The 24904-nt window shown below is 38.5% G+C and overlaps 1 protein-coding gene across 1 annotated transcript in view; it reads right to left on the bottom strand.

Annotated features, from left to right (window-relative positions):
• Nucleotides 1–24904, bottom strand: part of DDX10 (DEAD-box helicase 10) — a 278514-nt gene that overhangs the window by 231849 nt on the left and 21761 nt on the right. Inside the window, exons 7-10 of the mRNA XM_023208194.1 lie at nt 22981–23107; nt 19771–19933; nt 18202–18286; nt 4772–4870 (exon numbers count right to left, since the gene is read on the bottom strand). Coding sequence (XP_023063962.1) covers nt 4772–4870; nt 18202–18286; nt 19771–19933; nt 22981–23107 — 474 coding nt within the window. The remainder of the gene's footprint in view (nt 1–4771; nt 4871–18201; nt 18287–19770; nt 19934–22980; nt 23108–24904) is intronic.

Below are 24904 nucleotides of genomic sequence, written 5' to 3'. Positions count from 1 at the left end.
TCAGGAGTTTGAGATCTGCCTCAGCAACATAGGGAGACCTTGTCTCTACTAACAATAAAACAAATTAGCCAGGCATGGTGGCACAGGCTACTCGGGAGGCTCACTTAAGCCTGGGAGGCTGAGGCTGCAGTGTGCCAGTGAAGCTGAAAAATTTCTATCACCTAGTGATGTCGCAGCCATCATAACACTATAGGGCAATACATTATTCACATGTTTATGGTGATGCTGGTGTAGGCAAACACACTGCACTGCCAGACATATAAAAGTATGGCACTTACAATTACACATGGTATATAATACTTGAAAATGATAAAACAACTATTACTGATTTATTCACTATACTTTTTACTATTTTACAGTATTTTCCTTCTACTTATAAAAACACCCTCAGGCAGGTCCTTCAGGAAGTACTGCAGAAGGAGGCATTGTTATCACAAATGATGACAGCTCCATGTGTGTTATTGCCCCTAAAGGCCTTCTAGTGGGACGATGTGAAAATGAAAGACAGTGATATTAATGATCCTGACCCTGTGTAGGCCTAGGCTCATGTGTTTGTGTCTCCATTCTTAACAAAAAAGTTTTAAGGGAAAACAAATATTTAAACAAAAAAAAAGCTTGTAGAGTAAGGATATAAAGAAAGTATTTCTGTATAGCTGTATAATGTGGGCTTTAAGCTAAGTGTAATTACAAAAGAATCAAGAAGCTAAAAGTTTGTAAAATTAAAAAAGTTACAGCAAGCTAAGGTTAGTTACTGAAGAAAAAAAGTTTAGTGTAGCCTACGTGTACGGTGTTTACCAAGTCTACAGTTGTACACAGTAACGTGCTAACTTCACATTCACGCACCACTCACTGACACCCAGAGCAACTTCCAGTCCTGCAAGCACTGTGGTAAGTGCCCTATGCAGGTATGCTTTTTATCTTTTAAACTGTATTTTTACTGTGCCTTTTCTATGTTTAGACATGCTTAGATATACACCTACCATTGTGTTAAATTGCCCACAGTATTCAGTGTACAGCATGTACAGTATTAATGCTGTACAGGTTTGTAGCCTAAATGCAATAGGCTATACCATATAACCTAGGTATGTAGTAAGCTATACCATCTAGGTTTGTGTAAGTGTAGTCTATGATGTTTATACAAGGATAAAATTAATGATCCCTTTCTCAAACTTATTCCCATAATTAAGCAACATATGACTGTATTAGAAAGAAAGTACCTAAAAATAAATCATCTACAGTTCAAACTTGGGAAACAGAAAAGGGGTAAATTAAATCAAAAGCAAGCAGAAGAAATAAGAACTAGAGTAGAAATGACTGAAATTGAAAACAGGAAATCAGTAGGGGGAAAAAATTAAATCACGAGCTGGTCCTTTAAAAAGAATAAACAACTAAAAGAAGTCATAAGCCTATAACCATACTAAGAAAACAAAAGGACACAAGTTATTATTGGAAATGAAAGAAGGAATATCATTACAAATCCCATGGACATTAAAAGCATAAAAAGATTATGAACACCTCTATGCCCACATATTTGATAACCTAGATGAAATGGACCAATTCCTTGAATGACAAAATCTTACAAGAAGTAAACACTCTCAATAGGCTACTATCTATTAAAGAAATTGAATCAATAATTTATAACCTTCCAAAACAGAAATCACCAAGCCCAGATAGGCTCACCCATAAATTCTACCAAACATTTAAGAAAGAAATACCAATTTCCTATAATCTCTTTCAGAAGATAGAGTCAAAGGGAATACCTCCTAACTCATTCTATGAGGCCAATATCACTTTAATACCAAAACCAGACACAGACATTACAGGGGAGAAAAAATTACAGACCAATGTCACTCACAATGACAGATGCAAAAGTCCTCAACAAATACAAAAAAACCTACTGCTAATATTATACTTCATGTTGAGAAACTGGAAGCTCTCCTGCTAAGATCAACATGTTCCCTCTCACCACTGCTGTCCAACATCATTCTAGAAGTCCTAATTAATGCAGTAAGACAAGAAAATGAAATAAAAGGCATACTGATTAGGAAAGAAAACTGGCTTTGTTCACAGATGCATGATCATCTATGTAGGAAATCGAAAAGAATGGACAAAGAAACTACTAGACTAATAAGCAATTATAGCAAGACTACAAGATTGAAGATTAATATACAAAAGTTAATTACTTTCCTGTTTTTATCACAAATGAAAAAGGGAACATCACTACAAATCCCACAGACATCAAAAGGATAAAAAGACTACTATGAACAAATTTGGAAGGCCAAGACAGGCAGATTGCTTGAGGCCAAGAGTTCAAGACCAGCCTGGCCAACATGGCAAGACCCCATTTCTACTAAAAATACAAAGTTTAGCCAGGCATGGTGGCACATGCCTGTAGTTCTAGCTTCTTGGGAGGCTGAGGCATGAGAATTGCCTGAACACAGGAGGTAGAGGTTGCAGTGAGCCAAGATTGCAAGACTGCACTCCAGCCTGAACAACAGAGCAAGACTCTGTCTAAAATAAAAAGAAAGAAAGAAAAGAAAGAATACTATAAACACCAATTTACCAGCAATAAATAAGTGGAATTTGAAACTAAAAGCAATACTATTTACATTATTAGCACTCCCAAAAATGAAACACTTAGGTATAAATCTAACAAAATATTAGCAAATTGAATCCAACAAGGTACAGAAATAATTATACATCATAACCAAGTGACATTTATCCCACGAATGCAAGGCTAGTTTAACATTAAAAAAAAAAAAAAAAGACCTTAATGTACTCCATCACATCACCAGGCTAAAAAAGGAAAACAAAATCGCATGATCTCATCAGATAAAAAAATTTTTTTTTTTTTTTTTTTTTTTTACAAAATCCAATACCCACTCATGATCTTTTTTTTTTTTTTTTTTAACTCAGTAAACTAGGAATAGAGGACAATTTCCTCACCCTGATAAAGAATATCTACAAATGCTGGCAAGAATGTGGAGCAACAGGAACTCTCATTCATCTCTGGCAGGAATTCAAAATGGTGTCACCACTTTGGAAGACAGTTTGGCAGTTTATTAGAAAATGAAACATATTCTTACCATCTGGCCCAGCAATCATGCTCCTTGGTAATATCTACCCAAAGGAGTTGAAAACTTATGTCTGCACAAAAACTTTCACATGGACGTTTATAGCAGCTTTACTCATAACTGCCAGAACTTGGAAGCAATTATGATGTCCTTCAGGGTCGGGCGTGGTGGCTCACGCCTGTAATCCCAGCACTTTGGGAGGCCAAGGAGGGTGGATCACGAGGTCAGGAGATTGAGACCATCATGGCTCACATGGTGAAACCTCGTCTCTACTAAAAATACAAAAAATTAGCCGAGTGTGGTGGTGGGCGCCTGTAGTCCCAGCTACTCAGGAGGCTGAGGCAGGAGAATGGCGTGAACCCAGGCGGTGGAGCTTGCAGTGAGCCGAGATCATGCCACTGCACTCCAGTCTGGGTGTCTCAAAAAAAAAAGATGTCCTTCAGACCTTTGAAAGCTGAATGTTAATCCAATATCCACTGGCTGTAAGACTTAAGTAAGATTAAGGGAACTGCTGACAAGAATCTAATTGTGGCTTTTTGGTTTTAATATTACTGATGTGATTTTACATATTTTTATTAAGGGAATGAAAAGATCTTTTCCTGATCTATCTTTAACCCTGTATTTAGTAACCTATAAATGATATTCTTTATATAGCACCTTATTCTCCTTGACTCATCAGAATTCAGACAACTTACTAGCTTTTATGGCAATCTGGTTATGTGCATAAAATCAATACAAATCGCCGGGCGCGGTGGCTCAAGCCTGTAATCCCAGCACTTTGGGAGGCCGAGACGGGCGGATCACGAGGTCAGGAGATCGAGACCATCCTGGCTAACACGGTGAAACCCCGTCTCTACTAAAAAATACAAAAACTAGCCGGGCGAGGTGGCGGGCGCCTGTAGTCCCAGCTACTCGGGAGGCTGAGGCAGGAGAATGGCGTGAACCCGGGAGGCGGAGCTTGCAGTGAGCTGAGATCCGGCCACAGTACTCCATCCCGGTCGACAGAGTGAGACTCTGCCTCAAGAAAAAAAAAAAAAAAAAAATCAATACAAATCTGTCCTTTCTATAACCAGGCTATAGTTGGTTATATAAACAAGGTCAAAACAAAACAACCTTAAATGCGTACTACTAAGTGAAAGAAGCCAATATGAAAAGGCTAGGTAGGTACCATATAATTCCAACTATAATATATGACATTCTGGAAAGAAACCTATGGAGACACTAAAAAGATCAGTAGTTGTCAGAGGTTCAGGGGGAGGGGAGAGGAATAAACAGGTAGAGCACAGGATTTTTAGAGCAGTGAAAATGCCATATGATATTAAAATGGTAGATATGCATCATTACACATTTGTGCAAGCACACAGAGTGGACACCACCAAGAATGAACCCTAGTGTAAACTATGGACTTTGGTGAAAAACGTCAACGTAGGTTCATCAATTGTAGCAGGTGTACTCTGGTGGGGGATGTTGATAATGGCAGAGGCTGTGCATGTTCGGGGAATGGGCTATATGAGAATTCTATCTTCCTCTCAATTTTCCTGTGAACCTAAAACTGTTCTAAAAAGAGCCTTTTGATAAAAGTCAAACCAGGCAGTTGAATAAATTAGGGGGAGGAGGGAATTAGGTGCACATAATTAAGCATAACAATTTCATGCCCTCATTTTCCTAAAAACATAAAGACAACAAGTAGGTCTTACTTGATTTCCTTAACAGGTACTTTCTTCTGAAGAAGCTGCTGCACCATAGCTTTTTCTGAGGGAAGCAAAACTAATAAAGCTTCACCATCCTCTTTGTACCTAAACAAAAAGAAACAAAAACAAAAGCAAAAACACATCAATGTAATCTGCATTTTACATTGTAATAGTGTGATGAATAGGTAAACATGGAAACCAGTTCATCTAACCATTAAATATCAGAGACTGGCTTTTAATCTCTAATAGCAGAAAACTAGGACTCTGAATACCTCATATCATTTTCATCACTAGTTATCATTCCTAGTGACTTTCAGGCTGTTCCACAGAAAATGATCTAAATTCTAAGAAAGAAATCAATTAAAGAGATTTTCTTAAATAGCTCTCTATCCATATAACAAGGAGACAATTTCTCACTCAAGCCACTAGAGGATCATAATAAAGTTAATCTCTGAATAAATATGGCACCCAATATATACTTTTAAAAAAAAATCAATTCCTTTTCCTGGGGGTTTTATTTACACCTTGGAAGTAAAATCGTCCTGAAGCATTAGTTATAAGAAATAGATCTGTTTGGCCAGGCGTGGTGGCTCGTGCATGTGATTCCAGCACTTTTGGGAAGTCAAGGCAGGTAGATAACCCAAGGTCAGGAGTTTGAGATCAGCATGGCCAACGTGGTGAAACCCCATGTCTACTAAAAATGCAAAAATTGGCTGGGCGTGGTGGCGGGTACCTGTAATCCCAGCTACTAGTGAGGCTGAGGTAGGAGAATTGCTAGAACCCAGGAGATGCAGGCTGCAGTGAGCTGAGATGACGCCACTGCACTCCAGCCTGGGCAACAGAGCAAGACACTGGGGAGGGGAGGGGAGGGGAGGGGAGGGGAGGGGAGGGGAGGGGATCGGATTTTATTCCATGCTGCATCTTCAGAAATTTGTACTGACATGGGCCACAAAACACCCTGTAGTTACTAAGCTTCTTGTGCTACTTGCATACAGATTTTCCCAATACCTTAATGTCAGCCATTACATACAAGCAGTAAAACAGAGAACACAATTGGATACTTAGAGAAATTTCTTAAATAAAAAGAAGAAAAAATCTCAAAACACTCTCACCAGGATTCATACTCTAAAATGTGAGGAGCAAATAAACCTTTTACTGAGAAACTTTGTTGTGGGCATAAACTGTAAAGAACATAAAGAAACAGAAGATGAAAATCCCTGTCTCCAGTGATCTAATGTTCCTGTTAACTAGAAAAAACAAACACACAGGCAAGAGAGTCAAGAGAACAGTCACAAAACAGTAAATAAGTAGGTGCAAAAGGACAACCATAGGCAATAAACACCACCAACACAGAAAGGAAAAGAGGCCACTCGGGGTTAGCCAGAGAAAAACAAAACTATGTCACAGAGTATGAAATGAAATTTCAGGTGGGCCTTGAAGATGGAAAAGAGTTTAAAGCTATCCCCCTGGGCAGTACTGGACTAAACCAGCCATGCAGCCAGAAGTCATTAGCATCTAAAGTGGTGAAGAGAATAAGGTACTACAAAGGAGGAGAATGGCATAAACAAGGGAGTGGAAGCCAGAAAATACAAAGAAAATGTATTAAAGAGTGAACAAGAAAAAGAGAAATTCCACTGAAGCCAGGGTACACAAACAGCAGGAAAGATTGCTAGAAAGGTACATTAGAGCCTGTTTTCAGAGGCCCCAGAATGTCTCTGCATACAGAGACTGAATACCACCAATATGTAAGTAGAATTTTATCATCAAATTCTGGAAGGAAAAACTGGCTTTGACATACTGAGAGGTGGCACTCCTAGAGAAACTAACATCTAAACTGAGACCTAAAGAATAATTAGGAATTAATCCGACATTAGGGGAAGGGATATAGATGGGGTAGTCGAGTTTTCCATGGGCTAAGGCACCATTCGAGAGTCCATTGGATACTTTCATCTTCTTCATGCCTACTTGCTTTTCTAGTCAACAGAGGGGACAGAGTGACGCTAAACATACAATGTACTACTTTCACCAATTATCTGTTTAGAACTGAAAGACTAGTACCAAATACCTTCCTCATAGTATTTTAACACAGAATAATATGACTCACTTCATCTTCGTTCACTAAAAAAAATTATGAATTTAAAGCAGACCCCTAAGCAGTATGGGACCAAACCATGTGTGAAGGCAGCATTTACTACTACATGAAGCAGTGAGGTGACACACTGAGCAGACAAGATAACGGAGAGACGTTATGTCTGAAGCTCCCAGACTCCACCAAGGAAAGATTACAGGTCCAAAGAGGACAGGAATCAGTTAATGCTAACTCCTAAGCAGTATACTTCCAAAATGCCCTTGAGGCAGCCAGACTCTTGAGGTTAAGCGAATTACCTTCAGAAGTAGAAAGGCTTACTCTATCTGAAACCATTAGGAAGGAGGAGAACAGTGGGTTGAGGGCTACGCAACAGTCAACCCTTTTAATACTCTACATTCAAGTTCAGGGATGGCAAGATGAAATAAATAGGCCCACAAATCTACATAGGGCAAGAACTGTGGCAAAGAGGTAAGAGAACCTAGGAGATCAAAAAGGCATTCACTCAATGTTCTCTCGTGTTCCAACTGACTCCTAGAAAGGAATAATAAGGCTAGTCACACCTCTGTTCATCTCATCTACTCATTCCCAGGGAGAACCTGGGAGGATGAGTCAGGACTAAAGTCACAAAGGGCCCACGATCAAACCTTTTAAAGCCTCAGCTAACAGAATATATGTAGAAGGCTACACAAGGTTAAGACAAATAGCAACAGTGGAATTTTAGAAGAAAAAGACTCCCAATGGAAAATGGAAAATGGAAAATACCCAAAGTCAGATCCATAAGGCAAGTACCCATTAAAAAGATCATTGGCCATTTTATCTATTTTACATTACACACATCTTTTCCCTGAAACAACATAAACCACAAGTTATCTCCCACACGCTAATACCAAAAGTTCCCCATTTTTTTTTAAGAAGGCATAACTACATCTCACTTTTTAAAAAAATGCTTGCAAGAATACAGTCTATTTACCCATGAGTGAGCTTTTAGATTTCAAAAGCAATATTCAAGGCCCAAGGCTAAACACATAAGAAATAAGTGTTCTTCAAAAGATCTACACTTTAGGCCAGGCGCGGTGGCTCACGCCTGTAATCCAGCACTTTGGGCGGCTGAGGCAGGTAGATCACGAGGCCAAGAGATCGAGACCATCCTGGCCAACATGGTGAAACCTCGACTCTACTAAAAATACAAAAATTAGCTGCGCATGGTGGCACACGCCTGTAGTCCCAGCTACTGGAGAGGCTGAGGCAGGAGAATCATTTGCACGTAGGAGGCAGACGTTGCAGTGAGCAGCAATCACGCCACTGCACTCCAGCCTACAAACAGAGCGAGACTCCGTCTCAAAAAAAAAAGATCTACACTTCAAAACTACATTTAGACATATTTGTTTTCAAAACATATTTATTTCAAATTGATAAATTGTATTTATCATGTACAACATGATGTCTTAGAGTATATACACATTGTGGAATAGTTAAGTCTAGCTAATTAAAATATGTATCACCTCACAGAGTTATCATTTTTGTGTAGAGAACATTTAACATCCACTGTCAGCATTTTTCAAGAATACAATACAGTATTATTAACTAGTCACCATGACAAATTATTTTAAGAGACAGTCTAGCCACCTGATAAAAAGCATCTGAAACAAAATTTCATTTTTGCCATCAGTATCAATACTATACTGAATTTATGCAGCTCTTCCAAATTTATGAAGAATATTTTTGTATTAATATATAAATTTGCAGATCTTAAAAGCACGCAACCAGCAGGAAGTAGCAATACAAAATAGTATTCCTGAGAGCCCAGGAGGTTGGCCTAAAATCAGCTACTTACTAAATATCAGAGACTTTAAACTTCTAAATCCACTACTTTTTCAGTTATATCAGGATTCCCTCCAGAAACAAGAATACTCAACAGATTGGTCATGATTGTCTAGTTGATATCAGGAAGCTTATCTCCACATCCTGCAGCTCACTAGTATTTCTAGTTAAAACAGGAATCCAGACCATTGGCTTGGGTGTACAAGGTAATTCTTCCACTGAAATAACCTTCAAACAAACTACAGCCAGAGGCAGGAAAAAAGCCCTGCCATTCTGGCAATAATTTGCCTTCTACCCATGAGCTAATAATCTTTAACTACTCAAATTCAGATTCTCCAACACATCAACTCCATTCTAGTTGGGTCTTTAATTGTCCCTTAAACTTTGCTCATTCATCCTTTCCACTATCGTCCTACCATGGTCTGTGATATGCCATTCACAACTTCCTAGCCACCCTCAGTTCTCTTAGCCTGGTTCTCCATGTTACAAGTCAGGTTACAGAAAGTTTATTTATAACAATCCCATTTTTGTAACTAGAAAAAATATACACAGATGTACAAGAAAAAAAACATTTCTAAGTGGTGGATTTTAGGTGACTTTAATTGTTTTGTCATTATAGTCTAGAATCTGTATCGTGAATAAGCATTATTTTTGTAATACAAGTTATTAAAAATAAGTTTTCTAAAAAACAATGCTTTTAAGACCTACATCTTTTGTTTCACTCTTACCTCATTTAACATACATCCTAGTACTACTAATATTAGTATATTTCCTTATCTTGATTATTAAATTTGAGGACATGTATACATTTATCATGTGTCCTTAACACATGCACAACAAATATTTGTGAGTGAACACTAGAAGCTTTATTATCAGATATAACTCTAGACTTGGCCAGGCACGGTGGCTCACGCCTGTAACCCCAGCACTTTGGGATACCAGGCAGATGGATCACTGGTCAGGAGTTTAAGCCCAGCCTGGCCAACATGGTAAAACCCCATCTCTACTAAAAGTACAAAAATTAGCCAGGTGTGGTGGCACACCCTGTAGTTCTAGCTACTTGGGGGGCTGAGACAAGAGAACCACTTGAACCCAGGAGGTGGAGGTTGCAGTGAGCCGAGATCACGCCACTGCACTCCAGCCTGGGCAACAGAGCAAGACTCAGTCACCAAAAAAAACACCAGATTTAGTCAAAAGAACTGGGTTCTAGTCCTGTTATACTATTAGCTGTGTAACTTTAGATAAAATAAATCACTATTTACTACATTTTCTTATTTCTACATTATACAATTGACTGATTTATGTCCCTTTAGGATCTAAAACTACAACTCTGACTACTGATATGCTAGTCACTGCTCACAATACAATAATCAAGAGGTGGAGAAAGGGAGAGATTTGTTGGTTATGCTCTACTATTGCACAGTCCTCTCTTTTTCCTGCCCTGTATCTCCTTCTATTCTCCCTGTACCTCAGCCTTACCTGTGACAACCATCCCCAAGATTTCATGTCACTGGGGGAGAACAGTGCAGTCTGTTATGCACATGCAGAAAGATAGCCATAAGGGATCTGAGTCCAACTGTTCTGTTCCTCCTGCACAACATGGTACAAAGGAGAGCTTATTCCAGGAAAAAGGTTATCTCTGACTTACAGAATGTCTGAAGATTCTACACTAGATTTAAAAAAGGAAAAAAGAACAGGTTTGGAAATATTCTGGGGAAAAGAAAGTCATCTACACCGTAAGACCTCAAATAACACACAGGTATACCATGTCAGGCCCAACAGTGACAAAGTGACAAATGAAGTTCACCGTAAGTAATTAGAAAGAAACCAAGCTGGCTAATACATATTGCATGGAACGCTTCTAGCAAACTGATTAAGAAGAAGGATTTATGGGGTTCACAGAGAAAGGGTAGAAATCATTCAATTCTATCAACTTTGTCTCCAGAAAAGATTTTTTTTTTTAAAAAAAAGGCTAAATTGTAACAGATTAAGAATAAAAAGAAACCTCAAATGAAAGCAGTACTGATACTACCTAAAATTATCCTTCCAGGAAATAACAGAGTTAGATACGATTAACCCCATTTTACCAGAGAACAAGCCGAGGCTTAGAGAAGTTAAAGACTTGTCCAAGGGTACATGGTCATTAGGTGACAAAGTCAAATTCAAACCTCAGATTCCTGACTTTCTAAAGGCAGTGATGGAACAACTACAGGATGTCTATCTCTCATAGTCCAAAGAAAAAAAAAGCATACACTCTTACTTTGTCTTCATAACCACAAATGTTAACAAATTTAAAGACATCTACATTTCTTCTCCCAGTAACTGGCTCTCATGCATTTTAGAAGCCCTGCATGGAAGCAGCAGGGCTGCTCCATTAGATGTAATCCATTAGATGTAAACAGCTGGATCAGGGCACACTGGCAAGAATGAGTTCTAGAGTCAGAAAGACCTAAGCATAAATCCCAGGCCTGGTACTTACTAAACTGAGAAACTGTAGACATAATCTACCTTAAAGTCTCTGAGAAAGAGTTTCCTAATACGAGAACCTCTTTCATGAGTTGTTCGATGAGCTAAATGAGTTTATTCATACAAATATTTACTGAGTTTGGGAAGTAAAAGGCTAAACCACAGTCTACTCATTCTCTGTGTAGTACAGGGGTGGGAAGTAGGAAAGAGGATGCCCTGCGCTCTCTACACCCCAATAAAAGTGATATGGTCAAATCTCCTAGAAAACATTAATGACAGATCTCCAGGGAAACAAACATTTGCTATGTGAGAGTTCTCACCTATGAGAGGCTTTTAATAGGATGTACCACGGTTGTTCACAATTTATGGATTTGAAAGTATGCTTCTCTGGTGGGCTTTGTAACCAAGTATACAAATAGTCCATCTATGCAAGTGTCCATCTAAGCTACACATTATTTAGAGTCTTCTATGTTAACCTGGGCCAGAGCTTGCCCTAATTTGGCAAGAAAATAACCAGGGAGCTATAATGGAGATCCCACACCTCTTCCTATTTCACCTCTACCTCAGGATTGCTTTTATCCTTCTCATCAGTGGTAAAATTCAATGTTGGGTGTGGTAGGCAGCTTATAAAACAACTCCCAATAATCTGCACCTCCTGGTATTGACACCCTTGTGTAGTCCCCCAACAAGGAATAGAACTGACATGCAACCACCGGGATGTTACATGAAAGATGGACTGCGACTTCCAAGTCTAGGTCAAGATAAAACATTACTGCTTTATCTTCCTCTCCCTCAGCTATCATTTGCCCTCTCTGATGAGGTCAGTTACCATGTTGTGGCTATCCTGTGAAGAAGACCACATGAAAAGGAACTGAGAGATGCCTCTGACCAACAGCCAAGGAGGAAATGAATCTGGAAACAACTATGTGAATAAATCTGAGAATGAATGCAACCCAAGTTGAACCTTAAACGACCATGTGACACCTTCATTACAGTCTTGTGATAGACTGAGAGCCATGGGACCCAGATGAACCACACTGGCTGGGTTCCTGACCCACAGAAGCTGCAAGATAATAAATGGTTATTGCGATAATAAATGGTTACTGCTTTAAGCCACCAAGCCATGGGTCAATTTGTTACACAACAATAAATTAACATATTAGGATAATTAACATACTAGGTAAGATCTGATTCGTGAGTCTGAATCACTATCTCAAATGTCTAACTACATGTCAGGTCCTGTTCTAAGCACTTAGGGTATATCAGTATACTAGACAAACATTGCTGCCTTTATGGAACTTACAATCAAGGTGAAAAGCAATGTAAAAATACACTAAGTAAATACTCTAGTATATTTGAAGGTGATAAAGGACTTTGGAAAAAGGAATGTCGAGCTGGGTAAAAAGGAGTGGTAGGGGAGGGTAAGGAAGACAGGCATGTGGATACTTGAGGAAAATGCATTCCAGCAGAAAAGACAGAGCGCCAGTACAAAGGCCCTACTGGCAAAAGCATGCCTGGCACATACAAGAAACAGCAAGACCAGTATGGAGCACAGAGAACAAGGGGAGAATACTAGGAAACCGGAGGGAAAGGGATTAATAGTTTAGGCCCAGGGGGTTACTGGCTTTCACTCTGAGTGAAATGGTATGCCATCAGAGGAGTGATATAATCCGACTTATGTTTTAGAAGGAACACTCTGCCTGCTGTATTGACTAGACAGGAGAATAAAGTGGGGGCACCCCTATTCCCAAGGGGTACCTGGGAAGTAGACTCCTAAGAAGTATTCCCAAGGGATGCCTGGGAAACAGACTCCTAAGAAGTATCAGCCCTCCTTATCTACTCCTACAGCCATACTGGCTATATTCTCCCCCAGCTCCTCACTGCTTCAAGATGCAAAATAAATTTGCTGTGACCTTTTATGCAACCTTTAAATCTTAGATACCAACAAAGGCAGAAGGTCATGTAAAGAAGCATCAGCCACTATCTACAAGGAGCAGACTGTGGACCTTCACAAATGTAAGCTAAAGGAATGAAAGAAATCATTTTCACTAACAAAGATTGCTTCTATCTTATATCTAAGGTACACATGGTAACCCTTGGAAAGTAAATGCTCATGAAAACTGTCTTTTTACTTTTATTATTTCAATTCACAAACCAATTAAAGACACTATTTAAAAAATTATCATTAGCTATTCCACAAAGTACCAGTATTCTCCCACAACCAGCCATGAACTCTTCACAAGTTATTACAGATTTTAACTAGTGGCCATCTTCCTCTTTTCTAAGATCTAAGCTGCTACCGGTGAGTGTGCAATGCTAAGGTTTGGCCTCTGCTGTCCCCTAGTGGAATCACATTCTGCTCCTTATGTTACAAAATTTCTGAGCACCACAAAACGTAGCCAGGCAAATAAGGCTAAATTAGAATATTGCTGAAATTATTTTATCTTCCACTTTTCTGGGGGAAAAAAAATAGTTATATACGAATGCCCATCTTCTACCCACAACTCCTCCCCACCCTCCCCAAATAAAAACATTTTTTAAAATTGAGAATACCTGATGTCTATTTTCCATTCCCAAATATTTTCTACTTTCAACTGGACATTTTTATAAAAACTGGAATAGCTTAGTTTTGTACCAAAAAAAACTATAAGCCCTAAAGAGAATTGCTTTTTAAAGTGGTAGAATGTATCACAGGATACAGCACTATAAAACTATATTCATATACCTGGGTTCACTTATCTCTAAAGGAGACCATTTTGTTAAAAGGGGTGTGATGGTTAAGGAAAATGCAGGGAAATTTCTCAACTGCTACAGATCAAAAGGAATTTAGAAAGGTAAAATTAATTAATACAGAATTAGGTACTTCAAGGCAAAAGTACCCAAATCACTTTTTTAGCTAAAATAAGAAGAAAAAAAAAAAAAAAGATTCCCCAAATCTTAGCTATTTTGCTAATTATTTTGTTTTCCTATGTCGATATATTATAGTTCAATTCCAAAAGCAAACACTATCTGGCAACTTGGTTTTAATTACAGCCAAATACACAGGATTTTAATTAGATTCAAATTTTAGTTTAGCCTTTATTCAATTCAATTATTCAGTCTCATGGCCCACAAAACTTTCTAATTATCTTTAAGCCCATTATTGGCAACTTTTAAACTGCCAGGAAAAAAAAGGCATTATATATGCTAAACCTTTCCACTAACTATACATCTAAAATAGTCAAGTAAAAATATTTTTAATTGGTTACAAAAGGTCAAACAGGCTTGTGCTTTAAAAGTTAATGACCACATAAAAATTACATTAAAACATTTTTTTCAGATTAGTATTCTCTTTCTTCAGACCCAATAATGTGATGTTGTTCTAACTCCTCTTCATCTCCACAGTCATTAAGACCCAATTTAATGTTCACCACGGCATGTTCAACTACATAAAATTTTCAGCAACTTCTCTGGGAACCAAGAACCTTGAAATACTCCCCCCTCTAGAACCTTTTCCTGATTTATATTGACAGGTCCAATAATCTTCATATAGGGAGAATTTTACTGCTAAATGTATTCTATTTAGGAATCAGTCTGCCCTGTCCCCAACAATACCACTGGGACATCTAAAAAGTATGCAACACACATCAAAATAATCACAGTAAAGAATACATTATATTAAAGATATCAAAAAGGAAAAGGAAAAATAAAAATAAAAAGCTCCCACACCCCTGGCCCAATGCACTTGTGCGACACCATATCCAACCTTGCCTATCCAGAGGCCCACAGGAGCACAGAATGCAGATATGTGCACAGGTACATGTACCAATTTCCACAACTACACATTTACTGAGGAGAATTACACTGTGGAGGTCATTCCACCGACCACCACTGATAACTTCCCAAAATACTCACTATGAATGACAATCAAAACATGTACTCGCCAGGCACAGTGGCTCACACCTGTAATCCCAACACTTTGGGAGGCTGAGGCGGGCCGATCACTTGAGGTCAGGAGTTCAAGACCAACCTGGCCAACATGGTGAAACGCCATCTCCACTAAAAATACAAAAATTAGGCAGGTGTGGTGGCGGGTGCCTATAGTCCCAGCTACTTGGGAGGAGGCTGAGGCAGGAGAATCACCTGAACCCTGGAGGCGGAGGTTGCAGTGAGCTAAGATCTCACCACTGCACTCCAGCCTGGGTGACAGACTGAGACTCTGTCTCAAAAAAACAAAACAAAAACCATGTACTTAATACATTAAAGACGAATGAGGCACCAACTACCCCCTCATGAAAATGGAGAAGAGAACAGGCAACGATTCAACCCATGTCCCATTTTACTTAGTTCCAATAAGAAAAAAAATTCTAAAAGCAAGTTTGTGCAAATGTACAATGACATCATATACAAAATCCAATCCTAACTGTATTGCTTGTTTAAAACTACATCATCAATTCCAATTAAGACTTACTTTTGAACCTGCTAATACATAAATCCTATTTTTCTCAGCAAACTATCGCAAGAACAGAAAACCAAACACCGCATGTTCTCACTCATAGGTGGGAATTGAACAATGAGATCACTTGGACACAGGAAGGGGAGCATCACACACTGGGGCCTGTTGTGGGGAGCGGGGACGGGGGAGGGATAGCATTAGGAGATATACCTAATGTAAATGACAAGTTAATGGGTGCAGCACACCAACATGGCACATGTATACATATGTAACAAATCTGCACATTGTGCACATGTACCCTAGAACATAAAGTATAAAAAAAAAAATCCTATTTTTAAATAGTCTTTCACTATTATACTGTTCTCTCCCTTCTTTCATGCTGGTGAAAAGCAGCACATTTAATTTGCGTGCGTGCATTTTTATTATAAACCATGTTTAAAGATGGCCCACAGGATAAACATGAACCAATCAAAAAAAAAAAAAAAACAATACTCAAACATTCAAACATCTTATGAAAATTAAATAGAATTTTAAAAAGATCTATTTCTTGCTAGGCTATAAAAAGACATAAAAAACCTTCACTTCAGCTGAAGCAAAACGTGACCACTTAAAAACAAACAAAAAAATTTTTTCTTCAAAGCTACCCAAAAAATATAACTGCATACAAATCTAAAAGAACTAAACTCCAAGGGGACTTCCTAGGTAAACAAGGGATAGAGTATACTTTCATACTTGGGGCCACTTGCTGAAGTGGGCACAGGGCAGGTGGTAAAGCAAGTCTGCCAGACAGGACAGTCTGTGCTAGGGCCTGAGGATCCTGACATCCCCGGGAAAGTTTTGAGAAGAGTTTGTGGCTTGAAATTGGAAGCAACCGTGGGTCCAGTTAGACCAATCCTGGAATCCATATGATAAACACCCAATCATCCAGTTTTGATAAGAAAACAGAACAAAAATGTAAAACTGAAGAAACAGTCCATCTGTGGCTAACCACAATTAATCATAATCTAAACAGCATAATAAATTCCAATTCTTAAACACTACAAACATCAACAAGACAAATGTATATTGAAGCTTTATTCATCTCTCTATTTTCTTAAGATCCATTTCTGGATGTGGAATTACTAAGACAAAAAGAACAACTCTAAGGTTGTTGATGAGTATTACCATATGCTATCTAGAAAAATGTTAACCGTTTACAATTCTACCAAGAACGTATACCTCCCAGCTTCGCTGCTAGAGCTTAATAGCAATGATAGATTGTGTAATCCTTTTTGATTCATTCAGATCCCTCTCTATGCCACTTAATTCCAAATGACTGACTTTACTACGTTTCGTTGTTTTTGAGACAGAGGATCACTCTGTCACCCAGCCTGGAATGCAGTGGTGCTATCTCAGCTCACTGCAACCTCCGCCTCCCGGGTTCAAGTGATTCTCCTGCCTCAGTCTCCCGAGTAGCTGGGACTACAGGTGCACACAACCACTCCTGGCTGATTTTTTTGCATTTTTAGTAGAGACAGGGTTTCACCATGTTTCTCAGGCTAGTCTCGAACTCCTGACCTCATGATCCACCCACCTCGGCCTCCCAAAGGGCTGGGATTACAGGTGTGAGCCACAGTGCCCAGCCTACTAAGTTCTTTTCTAGACAGTTCCTCATACCCCTTGAGCAAACAGGATATTTTTGGGGGAAAGTGGGGAGTATAGGAAAGAGGAGAGATAGGGAGCGGTCTTCAGCAATGTCGCTATTTCCAGAACTAGGAAGAAAGGAAAAAGAGTTATCTATGATTCCAAATCACTTAGCCTCTTATTAGCCTATACTTTAGAAGGTAAGAGCACGAGATCTAGACTAGATGAGCCAGACTGCCTGGGTTCAAATCCTGGCTCTGTGGATCTTTGAACAAATTGTTTAACTGCTCAAAGATCCAGTTTCCTCATCTGAAAATAGGGATTTAGTAATACAGTAAGTAGTCCCCCCCACCCCGTATCTGTGGTTTCGCTTTCTGTGGTTTCAGTTACCCACAGTTAACCAGGCCCAAAAAATATTAAATGGAAAATTCAAGACATAAACAATTCATAAGTTTTAAATTGCTCACCCTTCTGAGTAGCCTGATAAAATGTCACACCATCCACTATGTCCTGCCTACGATGTGAATCATCCCTTTGTCCAGCATATGCAAGCTCAAGACCCCGCTTGTTAGTTACTTAGCTGTCTCAGTTACTAGATTGAAAAAACATAGCATATATTGGGCTTGGTACTGAGTTTTCAGGCATACCCTGAGACCTTGGAACATAACCCCTGAGGATAAGTGAAGACTACTGCAGTCCTAGACCTAACTGACAGGTCATTAGGATTCAATGAGATGACTTTCAGTGAGCAGTTTTGCTGAAAAGTAAAGTACAAGAAAGTTAAAACAAACTAAAATAAGATTCTTATGGATTTTTTGCAGCACTAATCAAGTCTTAGTCATAAAGATTTACAGTAACTGTCAAGTTGCTATCAACTCATACCATGAAATGCCAAATCAGCACTCACTTATCTGAATTGCTTTCTTCGTTTATCTGCAGTTGGGAAAGCAGTTTTGTTATTTAGATAGCAGTAAAAGAAAAGAAATTAGTCCGTACACCTACCTGGCAGTTCTACCTGCTCTGTGAATATATGTGTTGGCATCCTCAGGACAATCAAACTGAAGAACCCAATTCACGGCTGGGAAATCTATAGAGAAGGGATGTGAAGTTAAAATGGTTGCAAGATCTGCCCTGCTGCACTGTTTTTATTTTACAATATTGCTCGCCAGGACTTTTCATCACATCAAACTGATGGATATCATCTATGAACTCTATTAAAAGTAAAATTAATTGCATGAACCAAGAGATAGTAAACATTTCTTTTGACAAAATGAACTAAAATTAATGACTGTTTGAATATGAAGATTACTTCGTATCTGACACAGAAGTGACAGATTGCTTTGTGTCGGACAAATAGTGAAATACCCTAATATTTAATAACCTGAAAGTACCACTTCTCATGGGGACATGGACAAAGCTGAAAACCATCATTCTCAGCAAACTAACAGGAACAGAAACCCAAACACCGCATGTTCTCACTCATAAGTGGGAGCTGAACAATGGACACAGGGAGAGGAACATCACACATCAGGGCCTGTCGGGAGGTAGGAGATTAGGGGAGGGACAGCATTAGGAGAAATACCTAATGTAGATGATGGGTTGATGGATGCAGCAAACCACCATGGCACATGTATACCTATGTAACAAACCTGCATGTTCTGTACATATACCCCAGAACTTAAAGTATAATAAAAAATAAAGTAAAATAAAAACTAATCAGGCATGGTGGTACATGCCTGCAGTCCCAGCTGCTGGAGAAGCTGAGGTGGGAGTATCACTTGAGCCTGGTAGATCAAGGTTGCAGTGAGCTATGATCATGCTACTGTACTCCAGTCTAAACTAATAAACATGACATCTGACATATGCTTTAGAGAACTCCAAGAGGGACAGGAGGAGGATTATGAAAAAGATAATTGTTAAAGCTGGGTATATGAGGGTAGATTAAACATATTCAGCTTTTGTGTATGCTTCAAATTTGCTATAATTAACAATACAATAAAATTAAGTGACTGAAGGATTCAAATTATCACCTATTTATTCTCACCCTTTGTCCCTATGTCTAGTTTCCCTCTCTAATTACATCCATCCCCATCCATTCCCACAAAGCCAGGAGTTGTATAATCAACAAAGCAGCTTTTTGAAAATAAATTTAAATGCATTAAATGTAATGATTTATCAAATAAAAATTAGAATGGTGAAAACATGGATTTCACTGATTTTTCTTGTTGAATGAGTTCAGTATCTATAAACAAGTTTCCAATTTTCAAAGAAACGGGAATTGTTTTCATTTCTTTAAACTTTTAATCTCTCTTTGATTTTGTAGGTTCCTCAGTATTCTATGGTGTGATTATCATGAAACAGTAAGAGTAAAAAAGATATAAATACTATGGAAATTTTCACTGATACATCCTTAATGTTAGTCAATTGCTACCAATTTACTACTTACTTTTCTCTTACAAAATAAGAAAAGAAACCTAAGTATTTGAGTCTATCAGATTTCCCAAAATATACTTTATAAGCAAATTACATTTCCCATAATCACAGAAATTTCATGGTAGTAAGTTCTCTTACCCAACCCCCTGGCTGCAATATCAGTAGCAAAGAGTACTGCAGCTCTCTTACGGACAAACTCATTATAGACTTCCATTCTTCTCATTTGCTGCTGTCGACCATGGAGGGCAAGGATAGAAATACCAGGACGTAGCCGGCAAAACACTCGGTACAGATATTGGACCTGGGGCATCAACAGAAGAATAAGTTTGCTTATGGCAGATGACACCAATAAAGCTTAGAAGATGGACAGCAAAAATGTATTAAGCAGTATGAATTTTACCAATTAAAAAAATGTTCCAATATAGAGCAGAGAAAGAGAAATGTAGTTTAGAGTTGTGGTCTTCAAAGATTTTTTGCTCACGTATTTCCTTTGATTTTCAAAAAAATGCTCTTCTTATATTTTTGTATTGGTATCTGAAATCTTTCAAAATTTCAATCATAGCAAAGAACATAATTTCTGGTAAATACTGATGTTTTAAAATAAACACTTATCTCTTATGAATGTATCCCACAGATTCTCATCAGCAGAGCAATGTGATACCCAATTTCAACCAAGTAAAAAATGTGAACTCTTCTTTAATTTTAAGAAATTTGATTTCCTTCCCTCCTTTAATTCACATTTCTATTCCCTAACGTCACAAAATTGCATCTTAAGTTTGAAGCTTGAAAGCCTTTTATTGATCATGTTATCATAACTCATTTCCTACAAAAGAAAAAGCTTATTTTAATTTCCTGTGGCTATAGGCTGATTTAACTTTCCTCTCAGACTCAGCAATTATTAAAATAATCAATAGTACAGAACTGATCAAACCAAGAAATATGTTGGGATTTGATTTAAAAAACTGTGAGACATAAATAAAAACACTGTAAATATATCTCAATGTGTGGGACTATATAGAGTTAATTGTTTTGGTTCTCTTTATGTACCCATAAACAGATACTATGGATTGCTAGACTGAAAAGAGTTCAACATTATTTTATTTTCTCTAACGTGGGGGTTAAATTCTGTTCACATAAATAAAACTCAAAGGAAGTTTAATTCTGAGCTCCTATAAAATAGGCCAAAACTCGTAATGCATTATTCCAAATAATTTTTCGTGATCTATTCGCTCAGTTAAAGGGAAAGATAAAGTCTCTTCAATTTTGCCGAAAGTAAAGAATGGGAAACCAAGTGAATTGCAAAATGACTTGTTACTCAATCACTAGTTATTCACTTTCTCAAATGCAATTTGCTACTTGCCAGGGAGGTTGTGATTCTGGGACAGTATCAGGCAAGGATTAGAGATAGGTGGACTTAGGCCTTTCTTTTGTAAAGATGTAAAAACAGCTTCTCCAAGAAGACATCAAATGGCAGATGATGCTGGTGCAGCAGAAGGGTCCACAGGACCAGGAACGGGAAACCACAGAGGCTTCGGCGGAGGCTTCAGCAACAGCACCTGCAACCAGGGCCACTGGCAAAGCCAAGGAAGGGATGCCAGTCACAAAGCTGTGCTGTCTGGTCAAGGACATGAAGACCAAGTCCCTGGAGGAGATCTCTCTCTTCTCTTGCCCATCAAGGAGTCTGAGGTCATTGACATTTTCCTGGGGGCATCTCTCAAGAATGAGGTTTCAAAGATTACATGGCGCAAAAGCGGCCCACACTGGCCAACGCACTGGGTTCAAGGCATGTTGCCATTGGGGACCACAATGGCCACACTGATATGGGTATCAGGTGCTCCAAGGAGATAGCCACTGCCATTTGAGAGGCCATCATCCTGGCCAAGCTCTCCACTGTCCTTGTGCCGAGAGGTTACTGGAGGAACAAAACCAGCAAGCCCACCAGCCCTTGCAAGGTGACAGATCTCTGTGGCTCTGTACTGGTGAGCCTTGTCCCCACCTCAGGAGGCACTGGCATCATCACGGCCCCATGCCCAAGAAGCCACTGCTAATGGTGGGTATTGACAATTGCTATACCTCGACCAGGGGATGCAGTGCCACCTTGGGCAACTACGCCAAGGCCACCTTTGATGCCATCTCCTAAAGAGTAGAAACTTTAAATAGAATTTTCAGAATCATTTTCTAGTATCTAGACACAAAAACCAACTAAGTCTTTTTTAGGAGATGTGAAGTTTATGGTTTTGTTGTTGGCTACTGCTCAGGACACACTTCCAAGTTGCCTTGAGGAATGCTCCTGGGATATGGGAAGCTTTGAAAATCTAAGATAAGTCCTTAAAAAACTGAAGCCTTTTTTTTTTTTTTAAAGACAGGGTCTTGCCATCTTGCCCAGGCTAGTCTTCAACTTCTAGACTCAAGCAATCCTCCCACCTCAGCCTCTTAAAGTGCTGGGATTACAGGCATGAGCCACCACACCAAGGCTCAAGTCATCCTTTACATGTTAAAATAAGGTTCAGTCGACAACAGCATCAGATCACCACTTAATTTCCCATAAGCTATAGAGAAACTCATCTACATATTTATTATGGAAAATTATTGCAAATGCTGTAAATTTAGAATTGATCTACTACATTCCCTATAAGTCTTCTGGAATCTGAAATATAGTACAGGAGAAGTGGCACACGCACGCACACACGCACGAAGATGGTGGTCCCTTCTCCTTAAGAGAGGAGACAAAGTTCTCTTAGACATCTCTGAAATCCTCATTCTTTATTCCTAGCACAGGGCCCGTGTTCAAGCAAGAAGTGTTTATTAACTAAGATATAAACAAAACACTTCAGAAAGTTAGGGGAAGGAGCAACTGATTCTTTCAAAAGGGAGTGTCAGAAAGGCACTTTCAGGTATAACATTTGAACTTAGCCTCAAAATAAGTATTTCCCCAGATTTAGGTGAAGGGATGCAGGGAGGCCATTCCAGACAGATGAGAATAAACAAAGATACAAGGCATGGAAATAAATGATATATTCATTCCCATATTCCTGGAGGGTAAGGGAGGTATCAGATTATAAAGACCTCTGCTTAGCTTGGCTAACAATTATTCATTCTACTAATGTTTATTGAGGACTACATTTCCAGTATTGTTAGTACTTAACAGAATGCCTAAGAAAAGACACAGTTTCTGCCTTTGTGGAGCTGAAAGTCTCAACCACAGATTCCTTTACCCCAAGGACACTAAAGATCCCTCACCACACCTAGCACTGTACTTCTCATACAATATAATAATTGTCTAATTGATTTGCCATTTCAAAAGGGACATTCAACATACGTTCAGAAAGAAAAATAAACAGCCAATACCTCTTTGCAACTGGAAAAAAATACAATGCTCTTCTTCTTCAGATGGCTTCTCAAAAAGGAATACAGCACACTTATTTTTTGCTGCAGCTCACAGACTATGTAGTTCTGTTCCAAAGTGGCAGGGGTGCTTGTGGAATTAAGGAAAAGAAAAACATTAAAATATGTCATGTAGCTAACTGAAATCCAGACCAAAAAAGGAAACAAGTTTTAATAGTGGCACATCTCTCAAGCAAATTTCCTACATACATACACTAAAAAAACAATAATTCTTCTCTATTGTCCCTTGGGATATGAATTCAGCACATCACTTTAAAACACATTCAAAATCCCTTGTAAATCAATGTCAAACAAAGCACGACACGAACAGTGATTACCTCTAAAAATGCGGGATCAAGGACTAACTAAGAAGAGGCCTAAGAGAAATCGCTGGGCTGATTAGTATTCCACATCTCATTAGGGCTTTAGATTACTGAGATATACACATTCATCAAAGTCAACTGTATACTTAAAATTTTCATATTTCATTGTATACAAATTTTATACCAAAAGAAAAAAAAACTGTACAAATATTAAACTCTCACTAGTAATACATGTGAAGTATTTAGAGAGAATACAGATATCTGCAATTTACCCTGAAATCCATCAAAACTAAAATGGGTTAATAAAGAGTTAGAAGGGATGGATGAAAGCAAGTAAATGGATGCTATCATTAGGTAGTATCTAGGTGTTTGTTATAAGGTATTTATTGTAAAAGTCTTTCAATTTACCATATGTTTGAAATGTTATTATAAAATCTTGGAGAAAAATATACATGCATTTACTCTTTGAACTAATAAATCTACTTTATTCCAACATTACTCTGGCTTTAAACACACACACATATATACACACACACAAACATATGGCATTATTTATAAAGCAAAAAATGATCAAAATCAACCTAAATGTCCATCAGTAGGGACTTGCAGTACGAACGATTACACAGCCACATAAATTAATTATAATGCAACTGTAAAAAAGGAATAAAGAAACTATCCATATATTGCTGTGGAGTGATGTCTAGGATACACTGTTAAGGAAAGAGGCAAGTGACAGAATAGTACAGATAGTTTGGTACCATTTATCAGGGGGCTATACATTATATATGTATATTCATGCCCACCCATGTGTGCGTTTACAGTGAAAGAAAAAAGGAGGGGGGACAAACAAACCAAAAACTACAAGTCAATTGGTTTTAGATATGACAAAGTTATGATCCATAAAGGGAAGAACTGATAAGCTGGACTTCATTAAAATTAAATGTTTCTGATCTGTGAAACACACTATCAAAAGAATCAGAAGATAAGCCACGGAATGGGAGAAAAATATTTGCAAAAAAATCTGATAAAGGACTGTTCTCCAAAATATACAGAGAACTCTTAAAATTCAACAATAAAAACAGAAACACCCAATTTTAAAAGGAGGAAGGAGGTCAAAGATCTTAACAGACACCTCTCCAAAGAGGATATGTAGATTTAAAAAAATCAAAATGGCAAAACTCTGTCTCTACAAAAGAATACAAAAGTTAGCTGGGCATGGTGGCATGTGCCTGTAGTCCCGGCTACCTGAGAGGCTGAAGCAGGAGGATCATTTCAGCCCAGGAGTTCGAGGCTGCAGGGAGCCATGATCATGCCACACTGCACACTAGCCTGGGTGACAGAGTAAGACCCTGTCCAAAAAAAAAAAAAAAAAAAAATTAAAGATGATCCACATCATATGTCAACAGGGAAAAGTTAATTAAAATAATGATTTGTCACTTCACACTTATTAATGATGGCCAAAATCCAGAACAGTGACAACACCAAATGCTGGCAAGGATGTGGCGCCACAGGAACTGTCCTTCATTGCTGGAGGAAATGCAAAACGATACTGCCATTTTGGAAGA

The sequence above is a fragment of the Piliocolobus tephrosceles genome, chromosome 13 (genome assembly GCF_002776525.5).
Source record: "Piliocolobus tephrosceles isolate RC106 chromosome 13, ASM277652v3, whole genome shotgun sequence".
Lineage (NCBI taxonomy): Eukaryota > Metazoa > Chordata > Mammalia > Primates > Cercopithecidae > Piliocolobus > Piliocolobus tephrosceles.
The sequence above is the reverse complement of the archived record's forward strand: the minus strand, read 5'-3'. Positions and strand labels throughout refer to the sequence as shown.